This window comes from Bufo bufo, chromosome 5 (assembly GCF_905171765.1).
Source record: "Bufo bufo chromosome 5, aBufBuf1.1, whole genome shotgun sequence".
Taxonomy (NCBI): Eukaryota; Metazoa; Chordata; class Amphibia; order Anura; family Bufonidae; genus Bufo; species Bufo bufo.
Window position 1 is genome coordinate 529,504,213 of NC_053393.1, and position 18,338 is coordinate 529,522,550.

The 18,338-nt window shown below is 46.9% G+C and overlaps 1 protein-coding gene across 1 annotated transcript in view; it reads left to right on the plus strand.

Annotated features, from left to right (window-relative positions):
- The first annotated feature begins 1,011 nt into the window (after nucleotides 1-1,011).
- LOC121000638 (probable acyl-CoA dehydrogenase 6) overlaps nucleotides 1,012-18,338 on the plus strand; it is a 166,039-nt gene continuing 148,712 nt past the window's right edge. The window contains exons 1-2 of the mRNA XM_040431205.1: nucleotides 1,012-1,105; nucleotides 1,243-1,435. Of these exons, the coding sequence (XP_040287139.1) occupies nucleotides 1,277-1,435 (159 nt within the window). The 5' untranslated portion in view covers nucleotides 1,012-1,105; nucleotides 1,243-1,276. The remainder of the gene's footprint in view (nucleotides 1,106-1,242; nucleotides 1,436-18,338) is intronic.

Consider the following 18,338-nt stretch of genomic DNA (forward strand, 5'->3'; position numbering starts at 1 on the left):
TGGCCTGGCCCTGTCAATCAAGTGTAGAAGGGCGTGGAAAGAGGTGAGCAAACTGAGCCTCTAGGAGCAGGTGCAATGCACCCCCCCCCCCCCCCCCCCCCCCTAGGAGGCTCATTTGCATAGTATATCAGTTTGTTTTTCTAAATAACGGCGGCACATAGTGACGTGGGACTAATATAGTTATGTTCAGCTGACAGTAGCACATCGCTAATGTCAGCCGGGTTAATACCCATTTTTTGGATGACAGAAACCCTTTAACACCCTGCTAAGCCACGCCCCCACAACCACACTCTTTTTAGGTGTGGCTTAACTTGGCCGGTATTTTTTGTTGGGGAAGGTGGTAACTAGTGTTGAGCGAACTTGTGTTTTAAGTTTGGCGTTTAAAGTTCGGGCTCATCGAAGAATCGCGTTACGGATTCTAAATTCCGCTATGGTCCGTGGTAACGGAATCCATAACGGGATTCTTCGATAACCCGAACTTTAGACGCCGAACTTAAAACACAAGTCCGCTCAACACTAGTGGTAACCGTCGGTGTAAGGCCTCTTGCACACAAACGTTTTTTTTTTTTTACGTTTACATTCCGTTTTTTTCGCGTTCCGTCTATGGAAGCATTCATTTTAAACGGATCCACAAAAAATACGGAAGATGCTCCGTATGCCTTCCGTTTCCGTATTTCCGTTTCAAAGACAGAACATGTCCTATTATTGTCCGCTTAACGGACAAGGACAGTACTGTTCTATCAGGGGCCGGCTGTTCCGTTAAATACGGAATGCACACGGACGTCATCCGTATTTTTTTGTGGATCCGCTTTTTGCGGACTGCAAAATGCTGTGCAGGTTTCCTAATGCTTTTCCCCATATAGTAAACCTTTAGCAAATGCAGCAACCCCCTTCCCCTCACGCGTCGTTGGGGAACTTTCGGCTCCTTCCTTATAATTGCCTATGCATCGGCCTGTGTGTGAAAGTGCCTTTGTGAAAGTTTCTCTCCTCCCTCCCTCCTCCACCATTCTAGGCTCCCAAGCAGCTTCTTGCAGATAGGGGCATGGTCAGACAGCGGGCTGTGTACAGGAAGTGCTGCGGCCGGGAGCCTTGCTTACTTGCTACAGTGAGTGCAAACAAGTGACTTTTACTAATAAATCTGCTACTGTATTGCACTGAGCGATATGATACTAGCTGCACACAACCCTGCCACCTGCAGACGTAGCAGTGACACGGTGACGACATTGTGTCCTTTGTTTGCAGGTCATAGTCCTGGGAACAGATCACTGCTGCAGTCATGGCTCTCAGACTGTGCTCCCTTCAGCTTCTGCGAAGCAGGCCCGGATCCGTGTGCAGGCTCTTCTCGCTGACAGCCCCTGCTAGCCAGGTGGGCCCCCGGGACGTGACCGCCCTGTACACCCCGGAGCACAATGCAATCAGGGACTCTCTGAGAAAGGTACAACATCCCCTTATACACACCTAAGGTCACGTCTGACATTTTGCAAAGTGACAGATCTATATATATGAACCACTTTAGGTTTTGGATGTGTTTCTGGAGCGTAATAATATTACAGGCTAGAGCTACTAGAGGGGGGTCGCTGATCCGGGGAGTTTGTCTGATTGGAGTCGGGAAGGAATTGGCTTCTACCTCACAGGGTTTTTTTTTTTGCATTCCTCTGGATCAACTTGCAGGATGACAGGCCGAACTGTTATGGGTAGGGGTAGGCAACCTCCGGCACTCCAGCTGTTGTGAAACTACAACTCCCAGCATGCATACTTGTTCTGCTCTTCTAAGAACTCTCATAGAAATGAATGAAGCATGCTGGGAATTGTAGTTTCACAACAGCTGGAGTGCCGAAGGTTGCTGATCCCTTCTATAGTGTTACCCTAAATAAATGTAAATATATTACACAGCATATCATTGTACATTTCTTTATATATATATATATATTACATGTCTAATTAAAGGGGTACTCCGGTTGTTAGAAGATGTCTCCTATCCACAGGATAGGGGGATAACTATTAAGGCTCATACACGCGTCCGCCAAAAATATGAACGATGTCCGTGTGCATTCCGTATTTTGCAGAATGGAACAGCTGGCCTCTAGTAGAGCAGTCCTATGCTTGTCCGTAATGCGGACAATAAGGCCAGGTCTACACGACGACTATAAGTCACAACTACACTGCAACATTTGTCGTGCGACAATTTTTATAATGGCAGTCTATGGTGTCGCACTGCGACATGCGACATGCTGCGACGGCGACGCGACAGTTGCAGAAAAATCCCACCTCAAATGGATTTTCTGCGACGGTCGTGTCGCCGTCGCAGCATGTCGCATGTTGCAGTGCGACACCTTAGACTGCCATTATAAAAATTGTCGCGCGACATTGGTAAGACAAATGTCGTCATGTAGACCTAGCCTAATAGGACATGTTCTATTCTTTTGCAGAACTGACATACGGAAACGGAATGCACACGGAGTAACTTCCGTTTTTTTTTTTTGCGGACCCATTGAAATGAATGGTTCCACATATGGTGCACAAAAAAATGGAACGGACAGGGAAAGAAAATACATTTGTGTGCATGAGCCCTTCGATTGGTGGGGGTTAGTGGTGAGCGAACTTGTGTTTTAAGTTCGGCGTCTAAAGTTCGGGTTCGGGTTATCGAAGAATCGCGTTATGGATTCCGCTACCACGGACCATAAGTTATGGTCCGTGGTAGCGGAATCCATAATGCGATTCTTCGATAACCCGAACCCGAACTTTAGACGCCGAACTTAAAACACAAGTTCGCTCAACACTAGTGGGGGTCCTACAGCTAGGACCCCATATCCCCTGCAGACCCCCTGAAATGAAAGGAGCGGCCGGTCGCCTGTATGCGTGGCTGCTCCATTCATTTATATGAGAGTTCCAGAGATAGTGGAATACAGCGCTCACCTATCTCCGGAATTCCCATAGAAATGAATGAAGCGGCCATACACTCATTTCAGGGGGGGCTGCAGTTGGGTATGAGGCTGGTGATCGCTGGGGGTCCCAGCAGTAGGGCGGAGGATAACTTATAACAACCGGAATCCCCCTTTAAGGGCTATTGGGTCTCGGCTAGGACGACAACAATGTATCATTTGTTTTTTGTTTCTTTATAATTTGCTACACTGTAACTTTTTGTTGCGCTACTGATTAATTTTAACTATTGAACATCAGCTGCATTAATTTGGACTGCAGCTGTAGTTCAATAGTTAAAATCTATTTGTCGCACTACAAATAGTCGCAGTGTAGCCCAGGCCTCATACCTTTGTTTATTTTTTATTTTATCAATTTTATAGTCTGTCCCTTAAAGGGAACCTGTCACCTCAAAAACGCATATAAAACCGCCAGCATTACCTCATAGTAGCCCCCAGTCTGTTAATAATCATATGTTTTATCCGGTAATCTGATGCTCTATAGATTCAAAAAACAATGTTTTAAGCGCTGTCCACGCTATCTTTCCGGTCAGCTTGAAGTCAAGGGGGCAGTGGCTTCCTTGCCTCAAGTCAAGGTAAGAACGCCCTCTATTCGTCCCTTCTTTTGTTAGATTGACATCCTGCAGTGCGTCCGGAATCGTATAAGTCTCGCGCGGTGCGCTCCTTGGTTAACCCTGATCCTGTCTCCGGCTGCCGCTGTTAGCCGGGTTTCAGTGGAGCACTGCGCATGCGCGAGACTTAAGCGGCCCGGCCGCACTGCAGGCTGTCAATCTAACAAAAGAAGGGACGGTTAGGGGGCGCGCTTAAAACATAATTTTTTGAATCTATGGAGCATCAGATTACCGGATAAAACATATGATTATTAACAGACTGGGGGCTACTATGAGGTAATGCTGGCGGTTTTATATGCGTTTTCGAGGTGACCGGTTCCCTTTAAATGGTTAGTCCTCCACATTTCGCAATTATCACTAGAGATGAGTGAATCGAAGTCAAACAAATACATTTTTCCTGAAATCGTGGTAAAAACAAAACAAAAAAACATAGTTGCCTTATCCATTTGCTCGCGGAATGGCCATTGCGGCCATCTTGATTGAAGAAACCGCGCAAAATCTCATGCAGATTTTGCTCGGTTTCTTCACTCAAGATGGCCGCTATGGCCTCTCCGCGAGCAAATGGATAAGGTGACTATCTTTTTTATTTTTTTACCCTGATTAACCCCTGAAAGGCCTCAATTTTAATGTCAGATGTTGTGATCAGCGATGAACGCGGCATCTGAGGGGTTCAATGACGGGGGGCGGCACGATCCCCGTCATTGCGCCCACTACATACAATCGAATGCACCTTGAGACAAAGTAATTTGTAACTAATCGAACTTCTCTGTGAAATTCAGCCAAATCAAATTTTTGATAACTTCGCTCATCACGAATGATCACCTACTGGATCTACAGAACATCATAGATGTCTGATAGATGGGGGTCCTATCTTTGGGACCCACACTTATCTCCAGAACGGCAGGGGGGCACCAACCCATCTGGTGAGGCATTAAGTCCAGATGGAGAATGAATGGAGAGGTGGACTTGTCCACAACTCTCTCCATTCAGGGCACCGGTTTTACCAGATATATTGGCGTCAAGGGACCCCCCCATTCTGAAGATAGGTGTGGCTCTCTGGGATGGGACAGTTATGGCGTATCCTTTTGAATATGTCATAAATGTTGTAAGTGGAAATACCCTTTAAAGGATTTACAGGATCTCCAGCAATCTCTAATTGGCAGGCACCCAATGATCCAGGACCACAATGTATGATCAGTGAGAGGCCGCATCCATGGCATCCTGCCGATCAGTCCAACATAGGGGCGGCTGTGCTGCAGTACACGGTACAGTGACATCCATACAAGTGTGGCTGTACTTGGTACTGCAACTCAGCCCAGTTAAGTGAATGTAGCAAGGCATGGTGGAGCTGCAGTACCAAGAACTGCAAACACAAATGGGTGCTGCATGAACCATGCTGATAAATAGGGGTGCAGTGGAAGGAACCCACACAATAAATGGGGGAGCACTGGAAATGCAGTGGGCGCCTCAACCCAGGGCCCTTTAAGAGGACAAAAGTACTTGTTTTCGTGACGCCAGTTGCAGTGAAGCAACAAGGGCACAGGGCCCCTTTTATTGATACTGTGGATGGCACGCAGGTGTAGGAATGCCAGAGTGGTGTAGGGTGGCCTAAATGTCCCTTAATGTTGGTGCACGTGTCACGGTGCTCCTATCTGGATATACTGGACCCTAGGCGTTGGCTCCGAAGCAATGAAAAGGGGGGTTGTTGATGAAGGGGATGAAGAAATAAATTAGGTCCAGACCTTGTGATGAGGTTGATAACAGCTTTACTTTCATTAAACGTTTCTCCAAACAGTTTCAGGCTTTGTCTTGGATCCCAGCAGGCGGTAGCATGTAAACTCTGGCAGGCAAACAAAATCAACTTTGCTACATCTGTTGCTCTCTAGCCCTGCTGTGCTGACAAGTTTAAATAGAATATCTGCTTCTGCAGGATGCTGCAACTTCTCTAGTCTGTAGTCAGACTCTAGGTTTGTCCAGTGAACTTTTCCTCCTGGCTTCAGAAACTCCAAGCTGTGCCTCCACATCCAGCAGAGCTGAAGGTGCTCTAGCTGGCCTAGACAAGGCACATCCAGCAGGGACGTGGCCCTGCATCCTTCCCCCAGCAGGGGGTAAGCTAGACCTTCACCTAGCAGGGGTAAGCAAGCCTGACTATAACCTGTCCCCACCCTTCCTGCAGGAAATGGGACTCGCCCATTCCTCCACAGGGGGGGTTAGAATGGAATAGACAGCTCCATTCTATGAGACTATAGCTCTGCTGTGTTTTCTGCCACCTACTGTTGAACCAGACACATTACATGATAACATAAACAGTTTCAAGAAATAGATATGCACAGTGTGATGGTCCTGCAATAAATACTCAGAATGACATTAGGTTAACCATAGAAGATAGAAGCGGGGTGCGGAAGTGGTAATAGCGCTCTGGGTCATTACAGAAAGGACCCATACACTGATGGCATATCCTAAGAACAGAGGATCAATGTAATATCCTGGAAATGCCTTTAGTTTTTGTTTGACTCTATTAACTATGACACAAGTGTAGTGTACGGGGACTGTAATGCCCGTCCCTACAAAAGTGTCACTTGGTGTGCTGTCGTCCCCCCTTATTTATGGGGAAGTTGGTATATATCATCTTTATAAATTGTCATGTAATGTAATGTTATGTATTTCCCTGTTACTGTGACACTTGCATGTACAGGCCTGCTAGGGGTGTCATTCCAGTTTCTAGTCACTAGAGGGAGCTAGGGAGCCCTAGTTTATATAAGGCCCAGACAGGGAAGCAAAGGGGAGTCTAGTCTAAAGTCAGTCTACAGCAGTTGGAGTTTAGACTATGTCTGAGTCAAGTCCAGGCCTGAAGCCTGCGGACCAGGAGGGGGTATTGCAGTCCCTGTAACCGGGTTCCAGATCCAAGGAGAAGGATCCCCTCCTGAATTCATATATGCAGAAGCAGGAACACCTCAAGTCAGAAGTGTCTAGTTTGGAGTTCAGAAGTTTCTAGAGTCTGAGGAAGCTGAGAGAGAGACAGGGGCAAGCTCAGAGAAGCAAGAGGTACTCAAGATAACAGAGGAGGTACTTTATAAAGAGAGAACCAAGGATATACGCCAGAGTTAAGGTATTGGGCCTTGGAGAAGATTTTCTATGTTCCAGGATCAGTCAGGAATAGAGTGCAAGCTCCTGTACTGCAAGTCCTGTGTTTCACACTCTGAAGTCACCTTGCTTAACCTGTATTGCCTGCATCAACTGTATTGAAAAATCAACCGTATGCCAAGGAACTGCGATTCCGTTAATGTCTCTATATGGAAACTACTAAAGTTGGAGTTTTGTTTTAACATCACGTGGTTCCTCAGTTATTCCTGCTATCAGCAAACGGCGTGCCACCGTTTAATTGGCACTGGCGTCACGAACATTTTCCTACCATCACCTGCCTATGCAGAGAGTCAGCCGTCTCAGGTTAGTGTCTATTGCACTACTACACCCAGGAACACATTTCTACACACAACTTGAGTACGCTGCACCTCTCTTTTGGCGTCACGAACAGGATACGCACGCTTTCCAGTGCAAGAAGCGTGAACTTTGTGCCTTATACAGTTGCCCTGTGACCAAAGTGACAAATTGCCTGTTTTATTAAAGTGGACTTTGTGGACTGAAAATCCTACCCAAAGTGTGCCTAAAACCTCCAAAAAGCGCTGTACAGTGTTGCGCTACCAAGAGGAAGAAAATCGCCACATTGGAGTGTGGTTTTGTGGACTTTTTACAATCTTGCTTGCTGTCAGTGAATAGACAGCGTTTCTTGCTAAAGATGGCCGCTGAGCTTGCTGAATTTACTGCTGCGTCATCTTCGTCCCGAAAAGGCGGGAAAAATTGGCGCCTTTCTGAGGAAATAGCGGGAAGGAGTTCAAGGTCAGGCGCCACTGCTTATCTGGACATTTGCATGTCTGCCAGCATGGACACCGCCTTCCATATACTGGAATACCTGGGGAACGGCCTCCCAGTGCAATGGGAGGAGCTGGCTGATTTAATTGACGCAACCCTATCGCTCTCCGGAGAAGGATCGAGCATGTTGGAAAGTGAACAGAGCGTTGCTGCAACGTCCGCACCTGAGATTTCAAAAATGAGTGCTATTGGTGTCGAGCCAGAGGAGGCTCCACCGGCCTACTCTCCGGGACCGGAGAAACCCGCCTGCCCGCCACGGGAGAAAGAACCGGAGCCCTGCTATGGCTCCTGGAGAGACTTCTTTCAACCCTCTTTCAAGTGGTCGTCACTTATGGCAGAGATCCGGGAGGCCGCTATAAAACGGAATACAAAGACCAAGATCTATTATGAAGAGTTGACCAAGACAATCCATGAAAGACACACCAACACCCAACCCCGCCTGGAAAGGAGAAAGGGAGTGGTGGTGTCCTTTGACAAAACCCGTGGCTACGGGTTCATACAAGATTACCTGACTGGCAGAGACTTATATGTTAATAGAAGGTCTGTCAAGAGAGACTACCTCCCTTCCTATCAGCACAGCCTCCGCGAGGGAGAGGAAGTGGAGTTCACCCCTGCCGAGAGCCTGAGAGGCCCTTATGCCACTGCCGTGACCCGTCCCAAGCGAGAACCTGAGGACTGGGAGGCAGAAGAAGAAGACTACTCTGGCTGCGAGCGGGAACCGGAACGCTCTCCAGAGCCGGCCCATCACGCCTTCCAGGAGCGGAGCTCCTTCATTGGGCCTAACGTCTTCTGGCAGCCAACCGTGTTGGAAAAATGGGTGAGCCCTTACCCTTCCCCCGAGCTGCCTCGTCGGGAGAAGACCATGCAAGAGATGGAAAATCTAAAGGGGCTTCGAAATACCTTTGAGAACATCCAGAGGGGTCGGAGACCCGATGCATCACCAGAACCTGCAGAGGCCGAGTCCGCGCCATCGGTGACTGTACCTGCGCCGGCGGCGCCAGCAGATGACCGCGACTCTGACACAGAGAGCATCGGTGAGCAGATTGTCCGGCTGGAGGAGAAATTGCGGGAGCTGCGCAAGATCGCGACCGCCAGGATCCAGACGCCGCCAAAGGAGGACGAGGTAAGGGTGCCTGTCACCACCCGTAGACTACCTTCTGCTGCCACCGCTCCGCCAGTGCCCCAAAGAAGACCCCCTGTTGTTGTGAATTGCTGCACAGAGCCCACCGGACCGCTTGCGGCGGCGGTATCCACTCCACTTCATCCCACAATTATCATGCCGGGACCGGTACGGTCCACCCAAGGGTTTACCCCTAGGCCCATGGGGCCAATACCTATTAGGGGTCCCTTCACGTTGCAGCTTCCCCCTAACACTGTTATGTGGGCCCATCCTCCTGTAGAGGACTACTACAGGCCGTACTTGCCAGCAGAGCCGGGTAATGATGACATACCCCTGTGAATCAGCCTGCTAGGCCTTTGATTTATTTCACCAATGAAAAATGCTGTTAACCCTTCCAGGACAGGAGTCCTATGTTCCCTGGTCGTTTGTTGCTGCTGCCAGTTTATCCACGGCTCAGTGGTGGGTGTTGACCACTGAAGTATTAAAGTCAACAAAGCCAAGTTTGTTTCCAGGACCTCCTGCCTGCTTTTGCTATCCCACGCCAAGTTGTGCCTGTTCCTGAGTTGCACCTTTTACCCTTAACCCCCTTTTCAGGTTGATCAGGGGTATTACAGCACTTGTCTTTGCTGTCATTTTATTGTGCAACTTGATACTAAGGAACCGTGCCCGGAGACAGACTCAAAAGAACCTGAGCCTCTGAGATTCTTACTCTTTTAAAAGGAAATGTGCCCAGAGATGGACTCCACCGCACGAGAGCCTCTGTGATTTAATAGAAAAATAACCTGGGTACGGACTCATGTTTGTTCTTTGAGCCTCCAAGAACTTTTATACTGTTTTATCTATTTTGCTGTTCTATTATGGACTTATTCATTGTCATGGACTATCCTGGTTATAATGTTACGCTGTGCCAGGTCAGCGCCCCAGTTCCATTCACTATCCTGAGAGAAGAGAACGACGCCCCTTGTCACTACCCTTCACCTTTGCCAATTGGACCTGATGTTAATGTAAATGCAGATGGATTACATATATGTATGCCTGCATGTCTCTTTTTTCTGTTTCAGGTAGAGATTCCAGTTGGGCGAGCCCTGATGGAGTACGAGGTCGTACTCAGCTTAAAGCAGTGATGTATGTAGTGTACGGGGACTGTAATTCCCGGCACTACAAAAGTGTCACTTGGTGTGCTGTCGTCCCTCCTTGGTCATGGGAAGTTGGTATATGTCAGTTTTATAAAATGTCATGTAATGTAATGCTATGTATTTCCCTATTGCTGTGAAACTTGCATGTACAGGCCTGCTAGGGGTGTCATTTCAGCTTCTAGTCACTAGAGGGAGCTAGAGAGCCCTAGTTTATATAAGGCCCAGACAGGGAAGCAAAGGGGAGTCTAGTCTAAAGTCAGTCTACAGCAGTTGGAGTTTAGACTATGTCTGAGTCAAGTCCAGGCCTGAAGCCTGTGGACCAGGAGAGGGTATTGCAGTCCCTGTAACCGGGTTCCAGATCCAAGGAGAAGGTTCCCCTCCTGAATTCATATATGCAGAAGCAGGAACACCTCAAGTCAGAAGTGTCTAGTTTGGAGTTCAGAAGTTTCTAGAGTCTGAGGAAGCTGAGAGAGAGACAGGGGCAAGCTCAGAGAAGCAAGAGGTACTCAAGATAACAGAGGAGGTACTTTATAAAGAGAGAACCAAGGATATACGCCAGAGTTAAGGTATTGGGCCTTGGAGAAGATTTTCTATGTTCCAGGATCAGTCAGGAATAGAGTGCAAGCTCCTGTACTGCAAGTCCTGTGTTTCACACTCTGAAGTCACCTTGCTTAATCTGTATTGCCTGCATCAACTGTATTGAAAAATCAACCGTATGCCAAGGAACTGCGATTCCATTAATGTCTCTATATGGAAACTACTAAAGTTGGAGTTTTGTTTTAACATCACGTGGTTCCTCAGTTGTTCCTGCTATCAGCAAACGGCGTGCCACCGTTTAATTGGCACTGGCGTCACGAACATTTTCCTACCATCACCTGCCTATGCAGAGAGTCAGCCGTCTCAGGTTAGTGTCTATTGCACTACTACACCCAAGAACACATTTCTACACACAACTTGAGTACGCTGCACAAGGGCAAACATAGAAATCAGGAAGGGGGCAAATACTTTCGCTGTGAACATGCAGGGGCACATTTAGTCCCCTTTTCTGTCCCGTGGTTTTGCGCCGTGTCTGCCAGTTGGGCGTGACAGGGGCAGAGGGCTTGTCGGGGCCCATATCTCCAGCCTCGGCAAATTTAATTACATTTGTGCCTGAAAACAGGTAGCTGGCGTAGATTTTACTCCAGGCGCACAGACTGCAACAGATGAGCGCACCCCTTGTTATAAATTAGACGTATCCAACGTCAGCGCAGAGCGGAAAATTAAGACCAGTGTAAAAAGCCGATCTTAGTAAATGTTCCCCACAACGTAATGTATGCATCGGGTGTGACATAATTGGCTTATCCTGACTTTCTCTACAGAGGAAATAGCATTGCCAGGAGAAGTCTTCTCCCTGTGTAGACCACAGAAACTGTCGAGAAGAAAGACTGTTGTTTTTCCTTTTAGACAGTTTTATAACTCTGCCCCTATGTGTTTTGAGACCGAAAGATGAAGATCCTGACTATGGGAGATTTGCATTTGCAGTAGACAACAAGGACTAAGCACCCTACTTTCTTCACTTAATTTGCCCAGCTCTGCAATCACAAGTACCTAGGGGGCGGTCCCTCCATGTGCAGTGCACCCTCGGCTCTCTGCACTGAACGCTCACTGGCTCCTCCCCCGCTGCCCTGAGTGACAGCCCTAGTGTCCTCCACTGTCCATTGAGTTGTGGATGGAGCTGGTTACCATTCACTTCAGTGGGATCAGCCCTATAGTAACCAGCTCTGACCACCATACAATGGATGGAGCTGTTAAGTTCTGGCACCTATTTCTGATGCTGTAGCTAATCCCAAACAGTTGATGGCAGGGGTGCGGACCCCTGCTGATCTGATATAGATTACCTATCCTAGAGAGAGGTTTTCAATGGTTATATCCTTGAGAACCCCCTAAATATATAACCAGTATGCAGCAGCTCCTGAGCTCCCCCTAGTGACGAATGCATGTAGCCAGAATTTTATTATTTAACTCTTTGTCTATGCTGGTCTACGCTCAAAAAAAACTGAAGTCAAAATAAAGAAGTGAAAATAGGGTAGCAGGCTGCACTTACATAAGGAGCACGTATTTATTATTAAGTGTTAAAAACAAATAGTATTAAAAATATATAGCAGCTAGTACAAGTGGATGCAATATATAGCAAATGACAAGCAGCAAGTAAATATGGTGCAAAATAGCAAATAAATATGAACAAGTAAAAGCAGCAGCTGGTGGAGATCGATCAAGTTGAATGGAGATCGATAGGTATATGAACAAATAACGGCAATCATTCGCTGAATGTTCCAATTGTAAGGAGAGTGCTTTGGTTCGAATCAATAATCCATAGAAAAACTAAATGTCATAATAGTTGCAATGTGAACAGAAATAGTGGTAGTTTGTATCTACCAGTGGAAGATTCAAATAAATGAAGGACCTGCAATTGAGGGTGGAATGGATCACATGCCGGATTGCTTTAGTGCGGCGTCCTGCAAGTTCTACAGTATACAATCCGACACTTACCTGTCACGGCCTTTGCTGTGTGCGCCGTGACACTGGTGCCATGCCGTTGGCAACGTGTTGCTGTTATGGCATGTGGTGGCAGTGTCTCGGCTTTGGCTGTGTGCGCCATGGTTGCCACGCATGCTGTTGCAACGTTGTGGCTGGCGTGTGCACTTCCCCTTTGCGTTGTGGCCTTCCCCTGTCTGGTGCAGTGGGGGTTGACTACCTTGCTGGGTGTGGTCGCTGGGTGCTTCTCTTGCCTGTGGCTTAGGGTCGAGAGTCGGTTGTGCTCCGGCCTTGGTGTGTGCTGGAGTTGTGCTCCTTGTCTGGTTGTTCCGTCTTCCGGTGTGGGGGCCGCCTAGTGGGACATCGATGTCTTCCCATTTTATCCAAATTGTTCTCCCTTTTGTACCCGCCTTGTACCTTTACCCTCACTTGTTGTATGTGTAGTGTGGGTTTATGTTCTGGGTGTGTGTAGTGTTTTGTTTGTTGTTACATGTCTGGTCTTTTGTTGGTGTTGGTCCCTGCATATATGCAATACGTCACTAGGTATGTGGATACCTCCATGAGGGGGCTGGTTTTCCGGAGGGGTTAACCATTAGTCTGTATGCAGTGCTGCCTGGGGCTGCCGTGCTCCTTGTGGCATGGGGTCCAGGCAGTATCTGAAGTGCTGTATACCTGTGTGTGTGTGTGTGTGTGTTGTCTGTACGGTGTCCTGTTTGGTGTGTGGACACCTGTACTGATGCATGGGTTCCAGTAATGGAGGCTTCGGCAGGTAAGTGAGTTGTCTTGTTGTTCTTACCTGCCGATCCTCTTGCTGTGAATGGTCTCTCCTTTTCCCTTTGTCGCTAGGCCTGTGGAGACTCTGGTTCATCCGTGTCTTGGATGAACCTGGTTGTCTCTCCCCTGCTCCTAAGTGAGGGATTTCCAGGGCGACTCAGGATTTTAGGTATCCAGGGTATGAGCCGTCCCACCATCAGGGTCCACTCATACGGTTAGGAGTTAGGGAGAGGATTAGGGACGCAATAGGAGGTGACCTGCTCCCTGATTCCGGCGTCCTGGCCTAGTTGCTACCGTTATCCCTTTAGCATTGTACGGTGGGGGGTTTTCCCCCACTCCCCACCGTGACATTACCTTTCCTGAAGTTTTCCCTCTGCAGTCCCGTAAGTATGCGTCTCTCTGTTCAGGCTTTCTCGGCGTCTCACGTGGAGTGGTACTTCCAAGTTCCGTTGTAATGGAGCGATGTCGTATAGTCCTGATGTAAGCAGTGACGCTGGGGTTACCTTTTGCACGTGACCCACTGATGAAGGGACTACGTGTCTCGAAACGCATTTGAAGATTTTGGGGATGTACCCCCTGCTTGCAAGCTAGGAAAATAACTTAGTTTGGCCTTTCAATTTGAAATAACCAGATAGCGCATGGTGATATCAATGTGAATAGCAATAAAAAAGTACTCCATTGAATCCAGCGTACTGCTCTCCAGCATCCGGGTCACGTGCAAAAGGTAACCCCAGCGTCACTGCTTACGTCAGGACTATACGACATCGCTCCATTACAACGGAACTTGGAAGTACCACTCCACGTGAGACGCCGAGAAAGCCTGAACAGAGAGACGCATACTCACGGGACTGCAGAGGGAAAACTTCAGGAAAGGTAAGCGCCAGATTGTACACTGTAGAACTTGCGGGACGCCACACTAAAGCAATCCGGCCTGTGATCCATTCCACCCTCAATTCCAGGTCCTTTATTTATTTGAATCTCAGTTGCGCTTCCACTGGTGGATACAAACTACCACTATTTCTGTTCACATTGCAACTATTATGACATTTAGTTTTTCTATGGATTATTGATTCGAACCAAAGCACTCTCCTTACAATTGGAACATTCAGCGAATGATTGCCGTTATTTGTTCATATACATATCGATCTCCATATTTTGCACCATATTTACTTGCTGCTTGTCATTTGTTATATATTGCATCCACTTGTACTAGCTGCTATATATTTTATACTATTTGTTTATTTTATTATTATTATTTATTATTAAAGCGCCATTCATTCCATAGCGCTGTACATATGATAAGCGGTGAGAGGCAGAGGAGTAATAGGGTGAGAGGTGGATTAGTCAGGCAGCAGAGTTGAGGATAGATTGGAGGGGTGCGAGAGTGCTAGATGGAAGGCCACAGAGGAGAGTGTTACAGTAGTCTAGGCGAGAGATGATGAGGGCATGTACAAGAATTTTCACAGATTCAAAGTTAAGTAAAGCACGGATGCGGGAGATGTTTTTGAGTTGGAGGCGGCAGGTGGTGGAAAGGGCTTGAATGTGCGGTCTGAAGGAGAGGGAGATGTTTTTGAGTTGGAGGCGGCAGGTGGTGGAAAGGGCTTGAATGTGCGGTCTGAAGGAGAGGGAGATGTTTTTGAGTTGGAGGCGGCAGGTGGTGGAAAGGGCTTGGATGTGCGGTCTGAAGGAGAGGGCAGAATCCAAGGTCACTCCAAGTCAGTGGACTTTGTTGACCGGAGAGAGTGTGCAGCCATTGATCGTGATAGATAGGTCTGTTGGGGGGGTTGAGCAAGATGGATGAAAGAGGATGAATTCTGTTTTATCCATGTTAAGTTTTAGAAAGCGAGAGGAGAAGAAGGATGATATAGATTATAGATGATTTGTTTTTAACACTTAATAATAAAAACGTGCTCCTTATGTAAGTGCTGCCTGCTACACTATTTTCATTTTCAATATTTAGAGTGGGTGAGTCTAATAGCAGTGCACCTATCCGTTTGTTAACCCCTGGTTGAGCAACCCATCTTATTTTTGCTTCAAAATAAAGAAGTGTGTGCACATCTTTGACCATTCTTTGGCCCTTTTTCTCATCATCATTTATGATGAGTTGACTTACTCAAACGTCTTGGGTGTAATTCCTCACATGAAAGCTTTTGTTTTGTGCACAACATTTTGGTCAAAGTCTTTTGAACAAGCAATCTGGTCATAACTGATGAGGAAGCAGGGTTGGAAAAGAGCTAAAAACAATCAAGGACTGTTAGGACATGACCGTTCTTCACTTTGGAGGAAGGTGGTTTGTAGGTCTGCCCAAAGGAAGATTTGGTTCACCGTTCCAATGCCAAATTATTTAGTCCATGGTGTAAATTTGTACAAGATAGTAGCCAACTGCCAGGGAACCCAAGTAGGGATGAGCAAATGGTAGGGGAACACTTTTTTCCTGAGAACATTTGTCCAGGAAAATGTCATGGAGTGGGGGGCATTTCTTTACCGCTTTAAAGGGTCAACAAACCGTAGCCGATCCACCGATGTATCTATGATATTATATTTCCACACAATGGCCGCTAACATCTCCCCTGGCAGTCCTAGAACGTTGAGATCACTACTCTTATTAAAGGGATTGTCTGTGATGGATCGGCAAAGTGATGCAATGATGTTTTTATCAATGGGACTACTACAGTATGCCCCAAAATTACAGCACAGTCCTCTCCTGATATAAAAGAGGGGTATTTACTTGCAAGCTCATGTACATGAACCCTTTTATATCACTGCAAGCCCCAACCATCACATCATCAATAATCAATATTCAGGTGATACATTTCTGTTTGTACAATGATAACAGGTCTTACTGCAGTGACCCGATGGTTCACTGCTTAAAGGGTTAATTCTATGATTTATTATTAAATAAGTTAATGTTCTTATGCTTTATGGTTTACTGTTAATTCTATGGTACTACAAATGGTTAATGTTATTCTGTTATGCACAATTTGCCTTCAAAATCTGTCTATGGTTAGTTAAGGATGGCAGTCTTGGTTATGGTTGCTGGGTGGTGGGCTGGCCCCACTGTTCCCTGATTAGAAGTTGTAATAGGAGGTTCCTGGTAAGCAGGCCAAGAGTGAGGACGTGGTCAGTGTGTGCTGCTGCCAACTAGACCCAGACTGAAGCTTGCAAATGGCATACTGCCTTTCACCCTGCTACCCATCCACCTAAGGCTACTTTCACACTCACGTTTTGGCTTTCCGTTTGTGAGATCCGTTCAGGGCTCTGACAAGCGGTCCAAAACTGATCAGTTTGCATTCTAATGCATTCTTAATGAATAAGGATCCGCTCAGAATGCATCAGTTTGCTTCCGTTCTGTCTCCATTCCGCTCTGGAGGCGGACACTGCCTGCAGCGTTTTGCTGTCCGTCTGATGAAACAGAGCCAAACGGATCCCTCCTGGCACACAATGTAAGTCAATGGGGACGGATCCGTTTTCACTGACACAATCTGGCACAATAGAAAACGGATCGGTCCTCCATTGACTTTCAATGGTGTCCAAGACGTGATCCGTCTTGGCTTTGTTAAAGATAATACAAACGGATCCGTTCTGAACGGATGCAGGCGGTTGCATTATCTGAACGGATCCATCCATGACGGATCAGCACAAAACGCGAGTGTGAAAGTAGCCACATCAAGGGCACCACCAGACAGGAGACCCCAAAAGTCCAGTCTGCCCTGAGAGAAAGAGGCTTTCTCACCTCCTATCACTGCATGGCCCAGAGAGCACCAGGGTATGGATTGCCCCTGTGAGAGCTACTACCAACCCTAATATTGCCACTACCACAACCATTCTCCTCCCATCCTGGGCTCGCTGCATAAGTATTTGTAGATCCCTGTGGGGTTACTCATTAATGATGCCCTCACTGAGAAGCATAGCTTAATGATATACAATACATGGCAAAAGGATCAAACTACACAGCAAATGCTGCTTCACATGAAAGGATGTGAGTCACAGGGGAGCAGAGGAACAGTCCCTGAAGGAATTTCCTGTCTCAAAGAACTTGCCATAGAAACAACAACAATAGAGACATGTACGGAATGTATTAATAGCTTTATGCCACTTTTGTTTCATAATTATTTTTTTCTAAATATTGCCGCATGCCACACTCAAATTTTCAGTCCTTTCAAAAGTGGTGAGAAAAGGTTGAGTATGGTCAAGGATGAGGAACGGGGCCGCCATAGGTTAAACTTCTGTCGTTCTTTTGCATTTTAAAAGAGCTCCTAAAAGGTGGCAGCCCTCTGACAATACATCAGTGTCTTCTTAATTCTAGTGCACACACTTGTGATAACCAGACTTGGGAGCCATCCCTATGTCCTGAAGGCCTGTCAGAACAAAGACAAAAACCTTAGGCCTACCTCCTGACTGTCCTCACTTAGTTGACTCCCTTGCATGCAGACCGCCTGCCAACTACTACTGCGAGCATCTGTCTGCATGGGAATCCATCTAGTGAGCTTAGAGAAGGGCCCAACCACCAAAACCCACAGCTGGTAGGCTTTCATCTACCATCAATCCTGGAAAGTCATCCACCTAATCCAAAAGCACCTCCAACGAGCTCAGACTGAGACACTGACCTGTGATTTGTCTCGTTACATGCCTCCCTATTGGAGGAAGACCAGTCATCACTCTGGTTTGGATCAGCTCTGGAGGCCTACCAAATGGGAACACAGGAGCACCTTGAAGTTTTGACCAATCAAGAGAAGTGGAAGGAGCCTCGCAAAACAATATTAAAGAGACTGTTTGGACACTAATTTCTGTTGTTAATGTTAAGAGGCCTGTAAAATGTTTGGCATAGCATTCTGAACTTTCATTCGACCTTATGCAAAATCATTACCAGGCCTCTTAAACTTCTCAAAAGGATTATTAAAATGGTTAATGTCAACATCCCTGATGATCAACTTCACCAGCAGTCTAAACCAGAGGAGTTGAAGTCTGCATCCATGATGATCGAGGGCAGAGAAAATGCTAGGAATGTCTCTGCTTACTGTATATAGTTTTCTTTTAGTCAACCTTCAAAATTGGCGTATACCTCCTGACAACATTCTTGTTTTCTTCTTGTGTAGTGCAGTGAATATGGGGCAAACAAGTGGAAGGTGATTTGTCCTTGGTGATCTAGGGTGGTGAAGAGGTATCTGTGTCCCTGGTGGTCTGAGGCCCAAAAGAAGTTAAAATCTGCATTTCTCCCTAATGGTTTGGGGCAGTGAAAAAGTTACCGGAAGTAAGTTCTCCAGAATTATATAACACTGTGAACTGTCCTTAAGGTAGGTCAATTAGGGGGTTT